This window comes from Nilaparvata lugens, chromosome 4 (assembly GCF_014356525.2).
Source record: "Nilaparvata lugens isolate BPH chromosome 4, ASM1435652v1, whole genome shotgun sequence".
Classification (NCBI taxonomy): domain Eukaryota; kingdom Metazoa; phylum Arthropoda; class Insecta; order Hemiptera; family Delphacidae; genus Nilaparvata; species Nilaparvata lugens.
In genome coordinates, this window is record NC_052507.1 from 29290661 (window position 1) to 29315609 (window position 24949).

General features: G+C 32.2%; 2 protein-coding genes across 3 annotated transcripts in view; one reads left to right on the plus strand and one right to left on the minus strand.

Moving 5' to 3' along the window:
- Positions 1–602: 602 nt before the first annotated feature.
- LOC111046515 (proclotting enzyme) lies at positions 603–21051 on the plus strand. Of its 2 annotated transcripts, XM_039427295.1 has the most exons (6): positions 603–713; positions 1157–1303; positions 9333–9523; positions 10624–10722; positions 19785–20019; positions 20775–21051. In XM_039427295.1, exons 4-6 carry the CDS (start codon positions 10695–10697, stop codon positions 20911–20913), a joined length of 402 nt encoding a protein of 133 aa, XP_039283229.1. In that variant the 5' UTR covers positions 603–713; positions 1157–1303; positions 9333–9523; positions 10624–10694; the 3' UTR covers positions 20914–21051. The 2 variants fall into 2 exon arrangements, with proteins under 2 accessions (XP_039283229.1, XP_039283227.1); XM_039427293.1 differs by lacking the exons at positions 603–713; positions 1157–1303; positions 9333–9523 and having other exon boundaries at positions 10327–10722.
- A 703-nt stretch (positions 21052–21754) lies between these two features.
- The window catches only part of LOC111046524 (adenylosuccinate synthetase), a 37296-nt gene continuing 34101 nt past the window's right edge, over positions 21755–24949 (minus strand). The window contains exon 10 of the mRNA XM_022332091.2: positions 21755–24748. Coding sequence (XP_022187783.2) covers positions 24696–24748 — 53 coding nt within the window. The 3' untranslated portion in view covers positions 21755–24695. The remainder of the gene's footprint in view (positions 24749–24949) is intronic.

The following is a 24949-nucleotide window of genomic DNA, read 5'->3' on the forward strand; positions in this document are numbered from 1 at the left end:
CCGCATACATGTATGTATGCTCTGTACTCCAATAGAGACCTACACTGTATTATCTATAGTTTATATCGAGTATTATAAAGAGCTCGAGTATGTTATTTCCTTTCGCGAAAACTAATTTATGAGATGGAATGAAATATACAATTCTTCAAGAGACTTAATTTAATAATGGAATTCAATTCTATGATTTGATTGAATTCATTTCATTTCATTCCATAAAATTCATTGCAGTAATAAAATGTGAAGTGAACCTTTCTCAAATCATTCTTTCAGTGGTTCACAGCTTACATGATACTCATCAGTGATAAATTATCAATCTTCATCCAATTCTTCTATACCTAGATAAATAGATCAATAGTTAGCAAAAGTTCAGCGAAGTTTATTGAAGTTGCATCGCATCACCGCATTCTATAGGTACCGCTCATTGGAAGTGGCCTACAAGAAAATTAATAAAAATGCTATCGTGAAATTTTTATGATCAATCATAAAATTGATGGGTCCCGTAGATTGATTTCAATCATGCGATTATATTTCATGACTTCGGGAATCTGATCTATAAATCAATCCACTATCAGGAATCTAAAACGATAATAATTTAAGAGTTCAGTTTTACTTATTCTACCTTTCAAGAGTTGGATATAGAATGTTACCTCATTTTGTAGTGTTTCTTGCATTAATAGGTTTACAATGAATACAATTTGCTCAGGCGGATGTGTGTGAGTCAATACTCCATCTATGATTTCATCTACATAAATTTATTATTTCACAAATTGAATTAAATCAATTTCTTACAAGACTGACTAAGTGCAGCGCAAAGCCTCCCTTGATTAGTAAATTCACGTTTACAAAAGGTCGAGCTTTCCCAAATCTAATTTTCCGATGATCTCGCAGTTGCCAGCAAACACAAGAGCATAAATATGATTTATGCTTATAATTGTAGCCTAATATTGTGGAATAAGATAATCTATAAAAATTTTAGACTGGCTTGTTACACGGCCAAAATTGATTTTTACTTTTTCAGATATTGTGCTCAATCTATTTCTGCAAATAAGCAGAATTAATGTTTATTCCTAACAGTCTACAGCGAAGGTAGCCTACAGCTTACAATGTAATATCAGAGTATACTAGACTTGTTATTGAATTTCCTTGTTTTTTCTAGTCGACCCCAAATGCCATCGTGCCTGGCATTTGGTGAATGATGACAAATGTGGACTCCAACATCCCCATCAGAGAGTGGTTGGAGGCGAAGATGCAGCAATTGGAGAATTTCCATGGGTTGTTATTATTGTACTTCGCAGCCTAAAAGGTATAACGGTTTTATAGAATCTTGATAAATCCTCCATGTAGTAGGCTACGGTAGGTTTATAAATATGTACAGTATGCTGAGCATGCACTACTTGTAGAACGATTTCGGTTTTTCAATATTTCAATAAATCAGATCAGAAAAGTCGAAATCGAGATAAGCTACACAATAAAATGAAGGCCAATGAAATACCTACTTACTTACTTACTCCTCAGCGCTACAACCAATGGCCTCCCTCACAAAGCCTCTCCATCTCTCCCAATCCACTGCCTGCCTTTTCTAGTTGCGAACTCCATGTGTTCTCAAATCCTTCTCCACATTATCTGTCCATCTATTCCTTGGATTTTCTCCTCTTCTTCTATTGTATATTCTTTCCCTCCATATATATTATTCGCAATCTTTTCATCACCCATTCTCACCAAGTGAGAATCCACCCCATCCAACTAATCCCGCCAGCTTAAATAAATCAGACGATGAAGGCCAATGAGTGACAGTAGATTCAGTAGATCAATGATGAGAAGAAATTTAAACAAATCAGAAATCGGGCAATTTTAGGATATAATATGACATGAAAAACTGAGTTGAATTAAGTCATAAAATTTCCCTCTAAAACGCATATTTTTTTAGTTATAACTTTCAAAAGCCCAAAAAAACTTTTTTTTAATATGTTCAAATTTTATTCAAATATAACTTTTTTGTGCAAGAGATACAGATAAATTTCAAATCTATGAAATTTAGAGCGTTTTTAAAACTTTGGAACGAAATATCTTTATGCTCTGTACGTCAAAAAATGAGTTCTCCAGCGCCCTCCAAAGAAAACCCTGCATGATTTCTGGTGCGTTTTTCCATACGCATGAGGTAACAAGCTAGAACTATAAAATCGATTTTTTCATGACTACTTCAAGATAGAGACTTGCAAATGGTCTCAATCTCTTCGTTACAACAAGACGAATAAGAATATAGATGATGGAAACAATCGTTGAAAAATACAAGATGGCGGTCATTATTGACAGAAATTTTTATATCACTTGTTATTCAGTTATTGTGAGAGATATCGGATTTTGGTTTTACCACCAAAGCGTTTAGAATTGACTAAACAATGATGTTCGGGAGAATCATCTCATTTCGACCACTCGTTTCATTATTTATTCAACTTCAAAAACTTGAAACATACATTTTTCGGGGACAATATTTCACTTTTTACTCTGTATATGTATTCGCAGTAGACAAACACTGGTATTATTGGCACAGTGTTGTAGAATATTTCCAAAGCTTTGAAATGACATCTAGTTGGAGGCTGAAAGTCCATATTTTACGGCTGGAGCGTCATCGGAAATGAGTAAAAAGTACTGTACGCAGCGGAAAACACGCTTTTTCCACCAAATGCCAATCACAACAATTAGAAAACCGTGCAACTCATGACTTCTTGAAGGTACAGACTTGGGAATGGTATCCATGATGGCAATCTCAAAAAAGTTTGTCATCATAAAAAAAAACAAGATGGCGGCAAAAATATGTCGATTTTCAAGAAATCGTCTGTAATTCTAATAATGTCGAGGATATAGGATCATAATTATTATTCAACGAAAATCCTAAATAAATGCTGCAAATCACCCCGAAGACTTCTGCTACTGCAGACATTGACAACAGGGTTAACAGCTAGATGGAAATTCGATGAGAACTACTATCCAAAAATTTTTGGATAGTAGTTCTCATAAAATTTCCATCTAGCTGTTAGTTTTTGGATAGTAGTTCTCATCAAATTTCCATCTAGCTGTTAATTTTTGGATAGTAGCTCTCATCGAATTTCCATCTAGCTGTTAACCCTGTTGTCAATGTCTGCAGTAGCAGAAGTCTTCGGGGTGATTTGCAGCATTTATTTAGGATTTTCGTTAAATAATAATTATATATTGATTAGCATTTGAATAAATGCATTCTCTATTTAATTCCATCTGTGATATAGGATCAATTCAGCCATCTGGAAGCTCCAAAATAATCATACTACAATATCCGAAAGATTTATCCAATTCCAACAACTTTTACTAGGGTGAATATAACTTCAAACTCTTGAAATCATGGATAATCTCTTTCCACACATCTTAAAGAAGAGATTGATACCATTTTCAGTTCTGTAGCTTCAAGGGGTCATACGTTACATGGTTTTCTAATTGTTCAGGTTTGGCATAAATGGTGAAAAAAGAGTGTTTTCCGCTGCAAACAGTAGTTTTTTCTCTTTTTCCAATGACACTCCATCCAGCCGTAGAAGGTGGACGTACAACTTTCAACTAGATGTCATTTTGAAGCTGTTGAAATATTATATAACACTGTGCCAATAATATTGGTGTTTGTTCACTCTGAATACATTTACAGGGTGAGAAATGAATTTTTTCCTCAAAGAATCTAATTTCAAGAGTTTGAAGTTATATTCACCATAGTAAAAGTTGTTGGAATTGGATAAATCTTTCGGGTATTGTATTACGATTATTTTGGAGCTTCCAGATGGCTGAATTGATCCTATATACTATTTAATCTGTATTTCTTGCACAAAAAAAGAAAAAACGGAATTCCTTTAATGGAAAAAATTTGAACAAATATAGAAAAAAAGTTTTTTTGGGCTTTTGAAAGTTATAACTAAAAAAATATGCGTTTTAGAAGAAAATGTTATGAAACAAAAATTGTAGAGGAAGATTTTGAAAATATTTTCGTCTAAAAAAAACGGTTGAATATCTTGAACGGTTATTGAAATACAAGCGATATAGCAAAACCCTGAAAATTTTGGCGGTCCAAATTTTTCCGAGGTGTTTGCTTGTGATTTCGACTTATCATCATTACGATCCTTATTATGCTAGACCTAACGAAGAAATTGAGACATCTTATATGGCTGTTACTCAAAAATGTCCACGGAGTGCCTTATTCATGACATTTGCGCCCGGACTAATAACATTATCACCATTTATCATTGGAAAGAGAATTTAATTCCTCAGGGCACTTGCTTTTTACCTTTTTATTTTTTATGGATGAATATGTTATATGAATGAATATTTTTTATGGACGAATCAATTAAAATTTGAGAAAGCCAGATCGCTTTACTAAATAGGAAAGTTCATCCAATGAACATTTTCTCCAAGAAGATCCGATCATTCAATTTGAACTCTGTATTTGAAGAAAGAAGAAGTAGAAGAAGAAGAAGAAGAAGAAGAAGAAGAAGAAGAAGAAGAGAAGAAGAGAAGAAAGAAGAAGAAGAAGAAAAGAGAAGAAGAAGAAGAAGAAGAAGAAGAAGAAGAAGAAGAAGAAGAAGAAGAAGAAGAAGAAGAGAAGAAGAAGAAGAAGAAGAAGAAGAAGAAGAAGAAGAAGAAGAAGAAGAAGAAGAAGAAGAAGAAGAAGAAGAAGAAGAAGAAGAGAAGAAGAAGAAGAAGAAGAAGAAGAAGAAGAAGAAGAAGAAGAAGAAAGAAGAAGCGCCTGTTTTGAAGATTGAATTCTAAAAAAGGATGAACTAATTCTGATTCAACAATGGATACCAAGGTTTTTAAAATAGTGTTAATTTCAATGACCTACTTTTTCTTCTGATTCTCAAATATTGTAATAATTGTAATTTTTAATTGTTTTGCAGGCCTATATAATAATTTCTGTAATTTGTAAAGGAGATACCGTACGTAAGGAGTCACCTGTTGTTCCCACAAATAAATGAATTGATATTAATTGATCAATTACTATGACTAATGAATAGATAAATGAATAAAATAATGTATTGAGTTGATAACATAAAAAGTATTATAACATTATAAATACAGCAGGTTGATAATGTGACTACCAATCATAGGAATTAATATCAATGTATATAATATTCTTCAATAATGGAATCTCTTTTTTGAAAATTTATTGCTTGAATGAACTCTTAGTTCAGTTTTGAAATTTTGTAGTTTACTATGAGCAGACATTTTTATGTTCTTTTCTTATAATCATTGACCTTCTCCATGTTGTTCAGGTAATTATTAAACTATTGTTTGTAACGTAAAGGATATCATTTCTTTATTATATCTAATTAAATAAATGTATGTATCTTGGTTTAAGTGCAGTAGCATATACTTATATTTATTTTTTGTAAAGCTTTTTTGTATTTTGTTTTTGGCAAATAAATTCATTCATTAAAAAAAAATCATAATTATGCTGTAAGTGTTGGATCAATCATAAGTGAACAGTTTGTTCTCACAGTAGCTCATGCTATACCTTCATGACCCATGTAAGCTAACAAATTTTCAATTAAATTTATTATTCTCGATTTATAGCCCTACTTCTCCAAGGGCCTTACCGTACTATATTAGGTTGTGTTTGGAGGGACTTGTTGATTTAATGCTAATCCAATAATATAAGCAAGGATTACCAAAACTATCTATTGCTTGAAACTAGTTTTGGTATGAATTTGTGCTTTGCAACGGAACTCCTTATTAGTCGTGATAACAATTTGCACAATATTGTAATGTATTTTCTGCAGTATTTGCAAAATTCTTTACTTCCTCAATTTTATTTTTTTTATGAACAATAAATTTTCTTAATCTATCATTCTGAATTTCTTACCACAGTTTTCTTTCCTGATAATTTTTTCTGATATTTCTTTCAATTATTCTACAGCCCCACCCTCCTCTTTCTTACATGAATAATTTATCCTTTTCCTAATTATTCGGTATTTGCTAATTCTTTAGTACTCAATTTTTTTTTCATTTGTATGAACAATAAACTTTGTATCAACGATGAACAATAAACTTTCTCAAGTCATCATTCTGAATTTCTTACCAGTTTTCTTTTCTGATAATTTTTACTGACATTTCTTCTAATTTTTCTACAGACGCCCCCCCCCCCTCCGTTCTTACATGAATCCTTTTCCTAATTCCAATTTTCTCGGGTTTAATTGTTCCTGATCGAAATGTTCCTCTGTTTTCACCATGGTATATTAAATACATGGCATACGTTACACCAGGGGTGCCCAGCCCCCCCAAGGCCAATGGCGCATGCCCCCCCCAATTCAAGTGTAATGCCCCCCCCCCCGAATCCATGTGTAATGACCCCCCCCCAAAGCACCCCAACTCCCAACTCTTTAGTTTTTAACATTAGTCAGTGTATGACAATAAAATTCACATCTTAAGGTGCTTACAGATATACGCGCCGCGAACATGAGCAATTCACTTTTAATCAGCTGATGCCAAGCTTTTTATATCTGTATTTTACCGTTTCTGTAAAAATACAGATATAATCAGCTGATTGAAAGTGAATTGCTCATGTTCGCGGCGCGTATATCTGTACGCACCTCTACATTCTAATCTTCCAAAGGACATTATTTACCTTTGGTCTCGTGAGGAATTCTTTCTGTTTTCATAATATTGTAAAAATATATACCATCGTTTCTTATCTCTTTAAAATAGAATAAAGTATTTTTTGATATTATTTTTGAGACTAGCAGTGCACCCGTTCTTGTTCGGGAGGACTAGAAAGAACTTCATTACATCAGGAAAAACTACATGACACATATTTTAATAGGATATTAAAAGATAAGTAAGGGAGGCTTTGCTTTTTAAATGTTAAGGTTTCTCATAAAAAGTTGAATAATAATATCATTGATAATTCTTTATTGCAATATTGCATAGCAATCTTTTGGTAAACATTCATCTGTTGATGATGGAAGTGAGTGAGCGAGTGCATGTGTGTGGGACTGAGACCAAATTATGACTCAGCTGTTGAACTTTTGTACATAATTCAATCAGGTACTTAGTGACAGTTGTACAAAAGCCGGTTAAATTTTAATCCTGATTAATTCCAGTAGAACCAATCAGATAAGCTATCTTTTTGAGATGGTCTTCTGTGATTTGGTTCACGTGACATGAATCGGGATTAAAATTTAACATGCTTTTGTGAGAGAAATTTTTGCATTCCTCTGCGAATTAATCTCAATCCACTGTGATTAGATAGAACCTTTCTGTATGAACTATGAATATTTATTATAATTTCTTCTTTCGTAATAATTCTTATATGCTTTTGTAGGTACAGTACTCTAGAGCGGAGCTCGGTGCCCCGATATTTATAATGAATTGGAATAGGTTGTCACTGATGTTGTGTTGTTGTTAGTATTTACTTTTTAACATTACAGGAGTAAATAACACAAGTTGAACAAAATGTATCTTTAAATGGTTTGGTTTTTGGAATAAAGATATCATCTGAACAAGTAGATTTTGTAAATTCTATCTATTAATACCAAATATCGGGGCACCGAGCTTTGCTCGTTATTTATTCATTGATAAACAGATTTATTTCATTGATAATCATTTCTTTAAAATGATTGGGGAAGTACTAACAGGCACAGCCCAAAACTTTTACTTCCCGAATTTTGATTTATTCACTACGAAAAATATATTTCGTCTGTGATTTATTCACAGACGAAATCATCATCTGTTTTTCCAAGGATGAATTATCCTTTTCATGTCCTTCAGGGAGTTTTCTCAGGGATGAGACCTAGTGCAATCGGATTTTGATATCATAAACCTACTATATTCCGAATTTCGTGAAAATCGTTAGAGCCGTTTCCGAGATCCGTTGAACATAAATAACCATATAACCAGATAGCCAGATAACCAGATTTGAAAATAGAAAAATATGAACAGATATACAGAAATTGCTCGCTTAATATAATAGGATAACAACTTATATTCCATTTGACTGGTCGTTTTTCAGGAAACAGCCCCGAAAGAATTTTTTTATGGTTCTATATGTATTTTGGGGCGCTGAATTCTAATCTGAAATTTGCTGACACGCCAAAGGGCGACTTCACCATCAAAATTCTGGACTTTTTTTAAGTTTTCTATTTAATCTCGAGAACCTTGAATTTTTCGAGAGAAAGCATTCTCTATATAATATTAAAGATAATAAAATTTCCAATGAATTGATTGGTCGCGCAGGACTACTTTTTGGATTTTTTATCTGAAGTGTTCCACAAGATACGCAACTTTGAATGTGCGAGAAATTTGTGATATTTCCCCCATTTTCACAGTCTCGCATATGCAACGTTGCGTATCTTATGGAACACTTCAGATAAAAGATCCAAAAAGTAGTCGAGGTTGTGATGAATTTTCTCCTCTTCTCACTCCCATTAATTTATACTTCTGTTTCCAATACCGTTCAAAAGTTACAGCCAATTGAATGATGACCTTTATTTTCTCATTTTTCTTGCGATTTTACTGTTATTGTAGAGTCTCCAAAATGAGTACAATGCATGATAGAAACTTGCGATTGGTCTTAAATGAGAGAAAATTTCATGCTCTATAAGCTGAGTTGCCCTAAATTGACCTCGCATTACTGTTTATATCGAAAAACTGTCGAGACTGTGAAAATGAGAAAAATATCGCATATTTCTTGCAACAGCAAGGAAACTCAAACACAGGACCATTAAAAATTAAAATGAAGCAGAGGAAATCAGAATAATAGTGGATGATGAAGTTATAATTTACTTTTGTCAAAGATTTACCTTCAAACTCATAGGCTTAAAATTACTAAAATTCCTGCATACAAAATATTATCAATTGTGCTTATGCTTTATATTGAGTTACACGTAGCAAAATATAACATTGTAAAGGTGGGAAAAATTAACTACATTAGGATATCTGTATTTTAATACCTTGATTTTTCAATCATAATTCAAAATGTTGACATAAAATATACAAAAGATCATGCCCCCCCCAAAAATGTTGATGGCGCAAATTGCGCCATGCCCCCTCCTTGTGGGCACCCCTGCGTTACACTGATACGTTATCGCTTATCATGCTACTCCCCTTACGCCCGTAAGCAGATACTCGGATCAATATAAAAACATATTCAGTGTAGTACTGTACTTTAAAATTTATTATTCAAATTTCTGTTCATTTTATTATGGTAAGCCAGTATACTCCCCAATAAGAATCCATGAAGAAAAATTGCACAGATAACATGTCATAAAACTTCATATATTCTTCACATTCATAAAACTTCAATTATTGTAATTTTTTTTCAGCAATGGTGGTACAGTAGTGGCAGGTGAATATAATAAGCGTTCGAACAAAGACTGTAACGCCAACAATTTTTGCGCGCCCCCAACTTAAAACTAAGATGTGGAGTCAGCAATTCGCCATCCAGACTATGTGAGAGGTATAGAAGGCCGGGATATTGGACTAGTCAAAATTAAAGATACATTTCAATTTAGTGGTATGTATTCATTGCTGAATTTATCTGATATGGGAGGCTTAAAAGTTGGTTAAAATTAAACCCATACTCAAATACTATACTAACTCCAATAAAGTTGGTTAAAATTATGGCAACAGCTTAATATTTTTTTACAAAGATAATTGGACAGTGAGTGCTAATTAGGGATTCTAATTGAATTGACAGAAACTAGTTTTTTGTCGCTTAAAAATGTTGGGCCATCATTTTTAATCCAACTTCATTTTTTCAATGAGAATGTTGTCACGTGATACATTATTTCGATGCAGTAATTGCAATTGCGGGGGGGGGGGCCTTGAACATACAATGGGTGGAGGAGGATGATTTGAAGATACTCACTGCAATGTACTAGAGAAGTTTTCGAATCGTTTCATCAACTAAAAGCTCGCAATAATGGAAAATAATTTATGAACATGATAATTTTGTATTATAATGTAAATTTCATTAGTGAAAGTTAGAATATTAGAAAAAAACCATTTACAGCAAAGCATCCAGAACTATCACGTCTAAAAATATCTCAGCATTTCGTTAAATGCTATTTACTATTCGGGATAGCACTTCACTCTTCAAAACTACAGCTACAATGAAAGAGGATGTTTGTATTAAAAATGAGAGTAGACTAATTTAAAAACGTTTACAAAATTATTCAGCAAAACTGCTCAAGATGGAATTAAATAGAGAATGCATTTATTCAAATGCTAATTAATAATTAAAACTGCTCAAGTTGTAAGTGAACCTATAAGTAGTGGACCTACTATTGAGATAAGGATTATAATAAAGCATTCAAATTCGTCAAGCCAAGCGTAGAATACATTTTAGGTGGGTACCAAAAACTCACTGAATTATAATAAAATAAAAAAAGTTACTTATACCTTGCTGCTGCTTACAGATTCAATTCTTGGCTAATGACCACTGACTAGCCAACACGCCACACACCCAGAAATGTCCTACGATTGGCTGAGAATCAGCTGTTGGTGAAAATTAGCCAATTGGGAAACATTATAGGTGGCCTGTTGAAACAATCGTCAATGGCCTGCTTCAATTACAGATGTCATTTCTTTTGCTCACATACTTATTTTTTACAGATTTCATTACTCCTATTTGCTTGGAGTATGGATCCCTCCTCTCAGAAGATCATGCGGACATTGATGCTGTAATGACTGGATGGGGAGTCTATAAATTTCGTATGATAATATTTTTTTTACCTAGTTCACTGAGTGGTACTTAAATTGAAAACGTTGATCTGGCTCTATGTTTTTTCGCTTTTAATATCTCGGAAACTATGCGTCTTACAGACAACCAGTACAAAATTGAATTCAAAAAATTTTCCTATAATATTCAGTTAACAACTTTTTTGCAATATCTCTCATAGTTTTTTAGATATAGTTTCTACAGTTCAATTAAGCTACATTTCAAATTTAGAATACAAATACCGATGATATGAATTGATGGAATATCTAACATTGAATTCTAAACAAATTTTCCAATAAAAATCATTTTTTAAACGAGCTATCTATTGAAGGTTGAACGTCAAGTTGATTGGTTTACTGTTAATTACACTTTCTTCAATGTTGTCTTAAGAACAATAATCAAGAGCCTTCTTCACTTGAAAAGATAAAAATACTTCAAGTAGAAAATCCTATAAACCAATTTTATAAGCTCAATAAAAAGAAAGTTTTCATTTTATTTTAATGTAAACTGCTTCAAAACATTATAATTAACAACTGGGATATAGCCTACTATACTTTCAGGACAACAGGGCTGTTTAAAATAGCTAAAACAAAAACGGTAACAATGAATGTGAGAGCAGCACTCTCCCGTCGACTAACGTAGGGTTTAAGTTTCAGAAAATTTTCGAGGGAGAACCCCCGAACCCCTCCGGAGCAATTGAGCACACCCAAATTGTTTTGATAACTCGGCGCCCACGGAAATAGTTGGTATATCCACCAGGCCTCAAATTGTGAACAAGATTATATTTTTGCTGCTTGAATTTATACTAGTGTTGACCAGCAGTCTATAAGATTTTTCCAAATTTCTCATGTATCATACCTGACCGGGCTCAGCCGCTCATCTCCTTAAATTGAGCTGTTCCTTATTGCAAAGAAATGTACGATTTTTGAAAAGCAGAGGTAGGCTGAATAGTGATAATTTAGTTATGGGAATGATTGAACATCTCTCTATCATATTGATTTGTTTATCAATTTGTGTCCTCTCTACAGATCCACAGACAAATAGAAATTATTTCCTGCCGTGCTTCAGAAGGCCACACTCAAAATATGCGATGAAAATACTTGCAAACAAGATCTTTCAAAAGCCGGAGTTTGCACCGGAAATTCGAATCCGATTGAATCATTCCTTTGTGCTGGAGGAGAAGATCCTGATCACCACATATACTTGGGTGATTCTGGTGGCTCTCTCGTTATACTTGAATCAGTTGAGGGAGACATACACAGGATAGCACATAGAACTATGAGTATACATCTACACTACATTATATAGTAGTCTGTAATAATAAAATGGAGTAGACTACTGTCTCTTATCCCTTAATATTTCAATAATTTTATAGTTCCAAATATAGAATCCACAATAATAATTATAGTGAAGTATAAATTTGCAGATTTTATTGGTCAGTGCACAGAGCTCTAGAGCCAGTCTACACAGCAGGACATTGACAATCTAAGATATAACTTGAGCAGTAGGTCTAGGCCTACTTTTCAAAACATAGTGTATTATTTGTAATATTTGTAATGTTGTAATTTAAAAATTACATTGAAAATAATGCAATAATTATTATTGCACTCTGTTTTGGAGAATAGGTTTATACTGCTCAGGTTGTCTTTGATTCTCAATATCCTGCTGTGTAGTCAGTGTATTATCATTGAGATAAACTAAAGTTACTATATAAACAGAAAAATATTAAACAAGCCTTATTCCTCTAAAAAGGTAAAAGGAAAAGTTAGGGAGGTTAGGTTTGACTTTTAAATGACAATATGTTGATATCCTGAAATTTCCCTCTCAATACAAAATTATACAAATTAAACTGAATAAAAATTCAACTTTTTGGAATGACTTAGAATTTGCAAATTATTCAATTGGACAATAGGCTTAAGATCATACCTATTTGGCATGGTCTGCTGAACTAAGATTAAAGTTGATCCCAATAGTTATGTATTTGGATTATCAATCTATTTTGGTTAAATGTTTTCAATAATTCACAGGTATTTAACGGTGGGACTAGCCTCACTATCAGCTACTGCTCAAAATCCTAGAGTGACACCAATTTCTGATTTCTATACGCATGTATCTTTCTACCTGGAATGGATCTTGGACACCATTGCTGAAAAAAGTGGAATATAGTATTCACCAGTTGACCAATTAAGGATAAGTCTGTATTTGGTTAAGACAAATAAATAAATAAAATAAATATGATTGACCATCATTGATTGCATATCATTCAAACAACTTGTAGTCCTGAGACAAAATTGAACATCAGCCAAGAACATGGAAGTTGTTTTATTTTAAATTGGCATCTGCTCCAATACAACATAGAAGTTTAAAAATATTATTGGGAATGAGTGTATGCTTGATATTATTGAACGAGAATTGAAAGCCAAAGATCAATAGAAGACAGTCGATTATAACAATATACTGTATTGGACTAAATTAAGGCCCCAGTGAGACACCAGCAGCGGTGTCCGTGGGCGGACGGTAGTCATCACTCAGACTCCGTCAAGGACACCAGCAATATTTTGCCAGCGAGCGTCCAACCCAGTTTGTGAGTAATGTAACAAAATCCTGCCCTAACGCTAAACTGGTAACTTTTTGAAAGGTGATTGTCCGATTATGAATCATGGTGCATTTCTGACCGAGTGAGTCATCAATAACCCAATTATGACCCTTCAAGGAATGGCTAAGATAATGGGGCGCTGTGAGAGTAGAGGCCTCGTGAATAGTTGTGATCCTCAGCCCCTCATAATACTGTAAGAGAGCAGGTAGAAGTCATATAATGAGACTGGAACACTGAGTGAAAAAACAGAGAACAGTCCCTTTGCTTCCCATAAGCTACTTCGCTTCACTAAAAGAAACTGATTTGAAGCCTATCAACAAGCTAAGCCAATTTTCACTTTCACTTCCTAGAGATTGGCTCATCCCATAGAAACATTGAACGTAGATAATGAAAGGATAGTAATTATCGCACAGAGTTATTGCTAATTTAATGCTTTATCTAAACAAGTTTAATGACAAAATGATTCAACAACAGTATTTTATCACATCACAATAGCAAATAAATGCATGGTAACAAATTTAGTATCAATAAAATACAAATAATATTGATTGATGACCGTTAAATTTGGAATTTACTCGCTTTTTCGAGTTTATCATATTGCGACTTATAACTGTGATCATACACTGAATACAATGAAATTAGAAATTAAAATACTCTACCATTTACAAAAAATATTTCCATTTTCTACAGAAATATTTATTGTAAAGGTTACTTTTATTTGTAATTAATATGTAAATACGAGTAGCCCTGACCAAGAAAGTAGCCTAAACACTAAATATAATGCACAAGTCAGCGAGGAAATATATTTAAAATTACGCGAATTTTTAATGCCTTCAATAACTAAGTATTCTACATATATGTGATCTACTGTTCCTCACATTACTACCGAATAAAATTGAACCCAGATAATTCGAACGCCTTATCGAGAAATTTAATGAACAAAGGTTTGAAGGACGTGAGAGATATCTTATTATTTTCATGAATGAATTATTGGAACAACTTTTTTGCCAATAGAAAGGTATGCATTCTTAATTCTTGAACGTTTCAAAGCATGAAATTAGAAATGGCAGCCTGCTAGCTTGAAATGGGACACAAGAGTACCCTGTGAACTTTCCGCTTTGCCTAAGACCAGGATCCTGGTTTTTTGTCACATATGGGTGTTTCTTCAGATCCTCAAATGAGCTATCACCAGCTATTACACACATTACCAGTACTAGTTAAAACAGTCTAACAAGATAATACAACATGAAAATTGTTACTGTAATCAATCCAAATTACTCAACTACCAATATCATTATTTCATTTTGTGCTATAAACTTACAAGATAATAACCCCCTTATAAGAAAGATCTGACTTGACAAATGGTACCTATGGAATTCAACAACAGCGTATCTGTCAAGAGCTACTCGAAAAAATGTTAATGATAATTATTATTCTGAAACACAAACTATAATATTAAATTTTGCGGTTATCCGCGAATACAAATAATATTTAGTTGATCTCAAATCATTGAATTACATTACATTGGTGTATATTTTTATGTAAGTACTGGAGATTATTTATTGTTTGATATAAACTCACTCATTATTTAATGACTGAACATTTATCATCAGGCACTTTATATAAGTAATTTCAAGTTTAACTTGAATTAAATATTCCAACAAACTAAATAAGGTACAAAACAAGATTGAATAACATTCAGATTGAACACAGAATTCAATTAATTTTCAGGCATGATTCTTTATAAATTCCTTGATGTATGAAAATAATGGTAATTTCAGGGCAAAGAAGGATGTAACAATTTTTGTTATTGTGAAGTGAACCGACATAAAATATATACTAAATCAATAATTTGTATGTTTATAATGTAAACAAATTATAGAATAAAGAATCTAGTTTAGTGAAGGGTGTAGCTGTACTAAAGTGGGTCAATACATGTGAATATTGCGTTATCGCATCTCTAAAAGATAAAACGCATTCTAATCCAAACAATGCATACAAAATTGTAAAGTTACACTTTTCAATGGTCTGAAACAATGTGTCAAACAATATTTCGATCACCAAGCAAAGAGTGGAGGTGTATTGAAACAATATAGATAATGCTTGTATACAAAATTGATCGAGGGAATAGATAACTAAACACAATTGCAATTCAGCATGGCATGAGATGAAAAGTATATAAGTGTGCAAGATAAAAAATAAGTAATACAGATTCAATTTTGAAAAATTATTATAGAATATTGCAACACTGTTTAAAAAGAAAATTATTAGGAGAAATTTAAATAGTGCTATCAATAGAAAATTCTATATCTTTAAATTTCAAAACCAATCCTTTTTTACATAGAAAGAGCTGGAGTTTACATAAAAAATAAGGCCCAAGTTAATTCAACAGGAATCTATTCTCATGCTTTCAGGACAGGCTCATCATCCAGTTACATCCAAAATCTCTACATTTAATAATATAATAATAATTTATATAATTAAATATTATTTAAATTTAATATGATGTACAGAAATTCATTTGAAATAATTATTGGACTGGATCTTCATTTAAAGCAGTAGCTCATACATTTTAACTGGACAATTCCTATTTAAACTATCAAGACTTTTTTGGATACGAGTTTTGTGTAGAATAAGAACTCTCATATTGTGTTAGATTAAAAATAAAATTTGATAAGATAACAGTGAGATAAATTCCATTATTTTGAAAAACCTATTAAAAAAACGTTGTCATATTTAATTGCATACAAACTTACAAAATGATATAACTTACTTTGTGTGATTGCAGTTAAACCAAAATAGATATTTGTGATAAAATAATATTACAATGATCATGATAATGAAATATATAATGAGAAATTAAAAAACAACCTGTTTTATACTTGACATCCAAGTATTGTAAAGCGTTTATAACAAGTGTATACATTATAAAAAATGGTATTTCATGTATTTTATAAATAAATTAATTGAATAAATATTTCACGAGAATATTTGTGCATGTGAAATTTCAGATTAGTTTATTGATAATGATAATAATAATAATAATAATGCACTAAACATTAAATGTGAACTAATCATAAATATGGTAAGTACTATTATATCAACTATCCAATTAGAAAAATAAATGTGAGGTCTAATTTCCAAGGAAATCATCTCATCCATGCTATCCATGGAATCTTCTAATTTCTGGTAGAGAAAAGAACTAGAATGCAGGGCAAATTATATGCGGTTTGACAATGCAAAGAAAATAAGTTTAAACGAAAGCGATACCCAAGGCCATAATAGTTGCATTTGCAGTCATAACTGTCATTCAACTGTTATGATCGACTCCCTGCCTTTGCCAACACCAATCCATTTTACTGAAAAAAAAACAATATTAGTTATTTATTGATCACAATGATTAAAATATGTGAATCTTATTGAAAATCTTATAAATTTGAAGATAACGACATTCTGAACTCTATTTTCTCATTTCATACATATGAAACTCAAGTTTATCTGAGATAAATTCGCTTAGCAATAAAAAGTCATCAAGCTTCGATAATGTAAGAACATACCTGGTAAGGTGTTGGAAATGATAGTTTATTTCATAAATTTAAGAATAGCTTCAGGTGAATTTCCGCAGGATTAGATGTAAGTAATCATAATACCATTGCTCAAAAAACTTCAGCCCTCTGATTACAGACAGGTCTATTGCTGCAGGCTAGTTATACACACATAGACTTTTTGAATAGTACAGGCTCAGCCTTGTTTTTCCACTAATGTCATAATTGTATTATGATTATAGTGTTTTATACAATAAATGAATAAATAAATAAACGTAATGTGTTTGCCAAGTTATGTTTAATCAAAACAATTTTATAAGGATGGCAAAATCGGACCTTGAAGAATTGGTGTGTCTAACTAGTCACACTCAAGATATTTTCTAATACTTGAGAGAGAACTATCAAATCAATTATTTATTTTCTAAATGAGAATTCATAAAGAAGTAATAAACAATATAGGTTTAAACAAGCTGAATATTCAAAATGTTTTATTGTACTTCTTGAACAAAATCTATTTTGCTTTTTATTGCAAAGACATTTGACACGTACAGTTCAATTCAATTTATTTTTCCAAAAACGTAAAAATAATACAGTTGTTCACGCAATACTGCTGCAAAGATTGAACAGCACAAAAATTAGAGCCGTAGCTTGCAAAAAAGTGCTCACGTAGAAACTTGTCATGTTATTGATAAAACTATTTGAGATTGGCTTTTCAATAAATCAATATCCATCTGAGTACACTTTTTTATTCATTATTTTTTATTCACCTTTGAAATATGTTCAATAATTTATGCTCGCTCTGTATTATTTGATTTTTGTTTTGTATAGAAGCTCATATGTGATATTAGAAGACCAGTCGGTCACATCAACCAATCTTTCTACAGCATAGTTCTCTACTTCAGGCTAGGCCTCAGGGTGCTTTTTTCTTTTGTTCATTAATGAAAAATATTATTAGACTTTTCGTTATTATTATAAGAGTCCTTGCCCTACTACCATAGGTAAGGAAAGTATTGCTTTCCAAAAAAAATTAAGGTACCCCAATTTCAAGTTTTCTATACGTTTCAAGGTCCCCTGAGTCCAAAAACATGATTTTTGGGTATTGGTCTGTGTGTGTATGTGTGTATGTGTGTGTGTGTGTATGTCTGTGAACACGATAACTCCATTCCTAATTAACCGATCGACTTGAAATTTCAAACTTAAGGTCCCTATACCATGAGGACCCGACAATAAGAAATTCAATAAAATTCAATTCAAGATGGCGGAAAAAATGGCGGATAATTACTAAAAAACCATGTTTTTCACGTTTTTCTCGAAAATGGCTCTAACGATTTTCTTCAAATTTATATCATGGATAGCTATTTACAAGCCCTATCAACTAGCATAAGTCTCATTCCTGAGAAAATTTCAGGAGCTCCGTAATATTCTTAAGAAAAATGGCGGAAAATGACTAAAAAACCATGTTTTTCACGGTTTCCTCGAAAACGGCTCCAACGATTTTCTTCAAATTTATACCATGGATAGCTATTTTTAAGCCCTATCAACTGGCATAAGTTTCATTTCTGGGAAAATTTCAGGAGCTCCGTAATATTCTTGAGAAAAATGGCGGATAATGACTAAAAATCCATGTTTTTCACCGTTTTCTCGAAAACTGCTCTAACGATTTACTTCAAATTCATACCATGGATAGATATTCATAAGCACTATCAACTGGCATGAGTCTCATTTCTATGAAAATCCAATGAGCTCCGTAATATTCTTGAGAATAATGGCGGATAATGACCAAAAACCAGGTTTTTCACGGTTTTCTCGAAAACGGCTATAACGATTTTCTTCAAATTCAAGCCATGGGTAGCTATTCATAAGTCCTATCAAATGACATGAGTTTTTTCCTTGGAAAATTGCAGGAGCTCCGTAATATTCTTGAGAAAAATGGCTGATAATTACTAAAAAACCATGTTTTTCACAATTTTTTCAAAATAACTTGACCGATTTTTTTTCAAATTCATACTCTGTATAGTTATTTATCAGCTCTATTAACTGGCATGAGTCTCCTTTCTGGGAAACTAATGGGGGGTTAACAGCTGTTTTGACGACTTTAAAAAAATGACGACTAAAAAAATCATTGAATTTCACAATTTACACAAAGGAAAAAGTACTCTGAAAACAATTATATATACACATATACAAAAGTCTGATCGTAGTTTCGAATATGAGCAAGGAAAGTTGTGTGAGTGTACCACACCAGATTTTTCAATGTTGTCTTAAAAGAACAATAATCAAGAGCCTTCTTCACTTGAAAAGTTAAAAATACTTCAAGTAGAAAATCCTATAAACCAATTTTATAAGCTCAATAAAAAGAAAGTTTTTATTTTATTTTAATGTAAACTGCTTCAAAACATTATAATTAACAACTGGGATATAGCCTACTATACTTTCAGGACAACAGGGCTGTTTAAAATAGCTAGAACAAAAACGGTAACAATGAATGTGAGAGCAGCACTCTCCCGTCGACTAACGTAGGGTTTAAATTTCAGAAATTTTCCGAGGGAGAGCCCCCGAACCCCCCCGGAGCAACTGAGCACACTCAAATTGTTTTGATAACTCGGCGCCCACGGAAAGAGTTGGTATATCCACCAGGCCTCAAATTGTGAACAAGATTATATTTTTGCTTGAATTTATACTAGTGTTGACATAATAGTAGCAGTCTATAATAAGATTTTTCCAAATTTCTCATGTATCATACCTGACCGGGCTCAGCCGCTCATCTCCTTAAATTGAGCTGTTCCTTATTGCAAAGAAATGTACGATTTTATGAAAAGTAGAGGTAGGCTGAATAGTGATAATTTAGTTATGGGAATGATTGAACATCTCTCTGTCCTATTGACTTGCTTATCTATTTGTGTCCTCTCTACAGATCCACAGACAAATAGAAAATTATTTCCTGCCGTGCTTCAGAAGGCCACACTCAAAATACGCGATGAAAATACTTGCAAACAAAATCTTTCAAAAGCCGGAGTTCGCACCGGAAATTCGAATCCGATTGAATCATTCCTTTGTGCTGGAGGAGAAGATCCTGATCACCACATATACTTGGGTGATTCTGGTGGCTCTCTCGTTATACTTGAATCAGTTGAGGCAGACATACCCAGGTTAGCACATAGAACTATGAGTATACATCTACACTGCATTATATAGTAGTCTGTAATAATAAAATGGAGTAGACTACTGTCTCTTATCCCTTAATATTTCAATAATTTTATAGTTCCAAATATAGAATCCACAATAATAATTATAGTGAAGTATAAATTTGCAGATTTTATTGGTCAGTGCACAGAGCTCTAGAGCCAGTCTACACAGCAGGACATTGCCAATCTAAGATATAACTTAAGCAGTACGTCTAGGCCTACTTTTCAAAACATAGTGTATTATTTTTGTAATGTTGTAATTTAAAAATCACATTGAAAATAATGCAATAATTATTATTGCACTCTGTTTTGGAGAATAGGTTTATACTGCTCAGATTGTCTTTGATTCTCAATATCCTGCTGTGTAGTCAGTGTATTATCATTGAGATGAACTAGTTACTATATAAACAGAAAAATATTAAACAAGCCTTATTCCTCTAAAAGGTAAAAGGAAAAGTTAGGGAGGTTAGGTTTGACTTTTAAATGGCAATATGTTGATATCCTGAAATTTCCCTCTCAATACAAAATTATACAAATTAAACTGAATAAAAATTCAACTTTTTGGAATGTTTTAAAATTTGCAAATTATTCAATTGGACAATAGGCTTAAGATCATACCTACTTGGCATGGTCTGCTGAACCAAGATTAAAGTTGATCCCAGTAGTTATGTATTTGGATTATCAATCTATTTTAGTTAAATGTTTTCAATAATTCACAGGTATTCCACTGTGGGACTAGCCTCACTATCAGCTACTGCTCAAAATCCTAGAGTGACACCAATTTCTGATTTCTATACGCATGTATCTTTCTACCTGGAATGGATCTTGGACACCATTGCTGAAAACAGTGGAATGTAGTATTCACCAGTTGACCAATGAAGGATAAGTCTGTATTTGGTTAAGACAAATAGATAAATAAAATAAATATGATTGACCATCATTGATTGCACATCATTCAAACAACTTGTAGTCCTGAGACAAAATTGAACATCAGCCAAGAACATGGAAGTTGTTTTATTTTAAATTGGCATCTGCTCCAATACAACATAGAAGTTTAAAAATATTATTGGGAATGAGTGAATGCTTGATATTATTGAACGAGAATTGAAAGCCAAAGATCAATAGAAGACAGTCGATTATAACAATATACTGTACTGGACTAAATTAAGGCCCCAGTGAGACACCAGCAGCGGTGTCCGTGGGCGGACGGTGGTCATCACTCAGACTCCGTCAAGGACACCAGCAATATTTTGCCAGCGAGCGTCCAACCCAGTTTGTAAGTAATGTAACAAAATCCTGCCCTAACGCTAAACTGGTAACTTTTTGAAAGGTGATTGTCCGATTATGAATCATGGTGCATTTTTGACCGAGTGAGTCATCAATAACCCAATTAAGACCCTTCAAGGAATGGCTCAGACAATGGGGCGCTGTGAGAGTAGAGGCCTCGTGAATAGTTGTCATCCTCAGCCCCTCATAATACTGTAAGAGAGCAGGTAGAAGTCATATTATGAGATTGGAACACTGAGTGAAAAAACAGAGAACAGTCCCTTTGCTTCCCATAAGCTACTTCGCTTAACTAAAAGAAACTGATTTGAAGCCAATCAACAAGCTAAGCCAATTTTCACTTTCACTTCCTAGAGATTGGCTCATCCCATAGAAACATTGAACGTAGATAATGAAAGGATAGTAATTATCGCACAGAGTTATTGCTAATTTAATGCTTTATCTAAACAAGTTTAATGACAAAATGATTCAACAACAGTATTTTATCACATCACAATAGCAAATAAATGCATGGTAACAAATTTAGTATCAATAAAATACAAATAATATTGATTGATGACCGTTAAATTTGGAATTTACTCGCTTTTTCGAGTTTATCATATTGCGACTTATAACTGTGATCGTACACTGAATACAATGAAATTAGAAATTAAAATACTCTACCATTTTCAAAAAATATTTCCATTTTCTACAGAAATATTTATTGTAAAGGTTACTTTTATTTGTAAATAATATGTAAATACGAGTAGCCCTGACCAAGAAAGTAGCCTAAACACTAAATATAATGCACAAGTCAGCGAGGAAATATATTTAAAATTACGCGAATTTTTAATGCCTTCAATAACTAAGTATTCTACATATTTGTGATCTACTATTCCTCACATTACTACCGAATAAAATTGAACCCAGATAATTCGAACGCCTTATCGGGAAATTTAATGAACAAAGGTTTGAAGGACGTGAGAGATATCTTATTATTTTCATGAATGAATTATTGGAACAACTTTTTTGCCAATAGAAAGGTATGCATTCTTAATTCTTGAACGTTTCAAAGCATGAAATTAGAAATGGCAGCCTGCTAGCTTGAAATGGGACACAAGAGTACCCTGTGAACTTTCCGCTTTGCCTAAGACCAGGATCCTGGTTTTTTGTCACATATGGGTGTTTCTTCAGATCCTCAAATGAGCTTTCACCAGCTATTTAGATTTGAGCTTTCACATTACCAGTACTAGTTAAAACAGTCTAACAAGATAATACAACATGAAAATTGTTACTGTAATAAATCCAAATTACTCAACTACCAATATCATTATTTAATTTTGTGCTATAAACTTACAAGATAATAACCCCCTTATAAGAAAGATCTGACTTGACAAATGGTACCTATGGAATTCAACAACATCATATAGCGTATCTGTCAAGAGCTACTCGAAAAAAAATGATAATGATAATGATAATTTATTATTATTCTGAAACACAAACTATAATATTAAATTTTGCGGTTATCCGCGAATACAGATAATATTTAGTTGATCTCAAATCATTGAATTACATTACATTGGTGTATATTTTTATGTACTGAAGATTATTTATTGTTTGATATAAACTCACTCATTATTTAATGACTGAACATTTATCATCAGGCACTTTATATAAGTAATTTCAAGTTTAACTTGAATTAAATATTCCAACAAACTAAATAAGGTACAAAACAAGATTGAATAACATTCAGATTGAACACAGAATTCAATTAATTTTCAGGCATGATTCTTTATAAATTCCTTGATGTATGAAAATAATGGTAATTTCAGGGCAAAGAAGGATGTAACAATTTTTGATATTGTGAAGTAACCGTCATAAAATATATACTAAATCAATAATTTGTATGTTTATAATGTAAACAAATTATAGAATAAAGAATCTAGTTTAGTTAAGGGTGTAGCTGTACTAAAGTGGGTCAATACATGTGAATATTGCGTTATCGCATCTCTAAAAGATAAAACGCATTCTAATCCAAACAATGCATACAAAATTGTAAAGTTACACTTTTCAATGGTCTGAAACAATGTGTCAAACAATATTTCGATCACCAAGCAAAGAGTGGAGGTGTATTGAAACAATATAGATAATGCTTGTATACAAAATTGATAGAGGGAATAGATAACTAAACACAATTGCAATTCAGCATGGCATGAGATGAAAAGTATATGAGTGTGCAAGATAAAAAATAAGTAATACAGATTCAATTTTGAAAAATTATTATAGAATATTGCAACACTGTTTAAAAAGAAAATTATTAGGAGAAATTTAAATAGTGCTATTAATAGAAAATTCTATATATTTAAATTTCAAAACCAGTCCTATTTTACATAGAAAGAGCTGGAGTTTAGATAAAAAATAAGGCCCAAGTTAATTCAACAGGAATCTATTCTCATGAACTAGAACTCAGAAGTTTCCTATTGCTTTCAGGACAGGCTCATCATCCAGTTACATCTAAAATCTCTACATTTAATAATATAATAATAATTTATATAATTAAATATTATTTAAATTTAATATGGTGTACAGAAATTCATTTGAAATAATTATTGGACTGGATCTTCATTTAAAGCAGTAGCTCATAAATTTTAACTGGACAATTCCTATTTAAACTATCAAGACTTTTTTGGATACGAGTTTTGTGTAGAATAAGAACTCTCATATTGTGTTAGATTAAAAATAAAATTTGATAAGATAACAGTGAGATAAATTCCATTATTTTGAAAAACCTATTAAAAAAAACGTTGTCATATTTAATTGCATACAAACTTACAAAATGATATAACTTACTTTGTGTGATTGCAGTTAAACCAAAATAGATATTTGTGATAAAATAATATTACAATGATCATGATAATGAAATATATAATGAGAAATTAAAGAACAACCTGTTTTATACTTGACATCCAAGTATTGTAAAGCGTTTATAACAAGTGTATACATTATAAAAAATGGTATCTGATGTATTTTATAAATAAATTCATTGAATAAATATTTCACGAGAATATTTGTGCATGTGAAATTTCAGATTAGTTTATTGATAATGATAATAATAATAATGCACTAAACAGTAAATGTGAACTAATTATAAATATGGTAAGTACTATTATATCAACTATCCAATTAGAAAAATAAATGTGAGGTCTAATTTCCAAGGAAATCATCTCATCCATGCTATCCATGGAATCTTCTAATTTCTGGTAGAGAAAAGAACTAGAATGCAGGGCAAATTATATGCGGTTTGACAATGCAAAGAAAATAAGTTTAAACGAAAGCGATACCCAAGGCCATAATAGTTGCATTTGCAGTCATAACTGTCATTCAACTGTTATGATCGACTCCCTGCCTTTGCCAACACCAATCCATTTTACTGAAAAAAAACAATATTAGTTATTTATTGATCACAGTGATTAAAATATGTGAATCTTATTAAAAATCTTATAAATTTGAAGATAACGACATTCTGAACTCTATTTTCTCATTTCATACATATGAAACTCAAGTTTATCTGAGATAAATTCGCTTAGCAATAAAAAGTCATCAAGCTTCGATAATGTAAGAACATACCTGG

What these genes read in the sequence shown, in the direction of transcription:
- LOC111046515 (XM_039427293.1), top strand. Translation starts at nt 10,587, where the DNA reads ATGTCATTTCTTTTGCTCACATACTTATTTTTTACAGATTTCATTACT. An exon ending in ATGGGGAGTCTATAAATTTC is followed by an intron (nt 10,723 to 19,784) that starts GTATGATAATAT and finishes TCCTCTCTACAG; the next exon opens with ATCCACAGACAAATAGAAAA. An exon ending in GTTGAGGCAGACATACCCAG is followed by an intron (nt 20,020 to 20,774) that starts GTTAGCACATAG and finishes AATAATTCACAG; the next exon opens with GTATTCCACTGTGGGACTAG.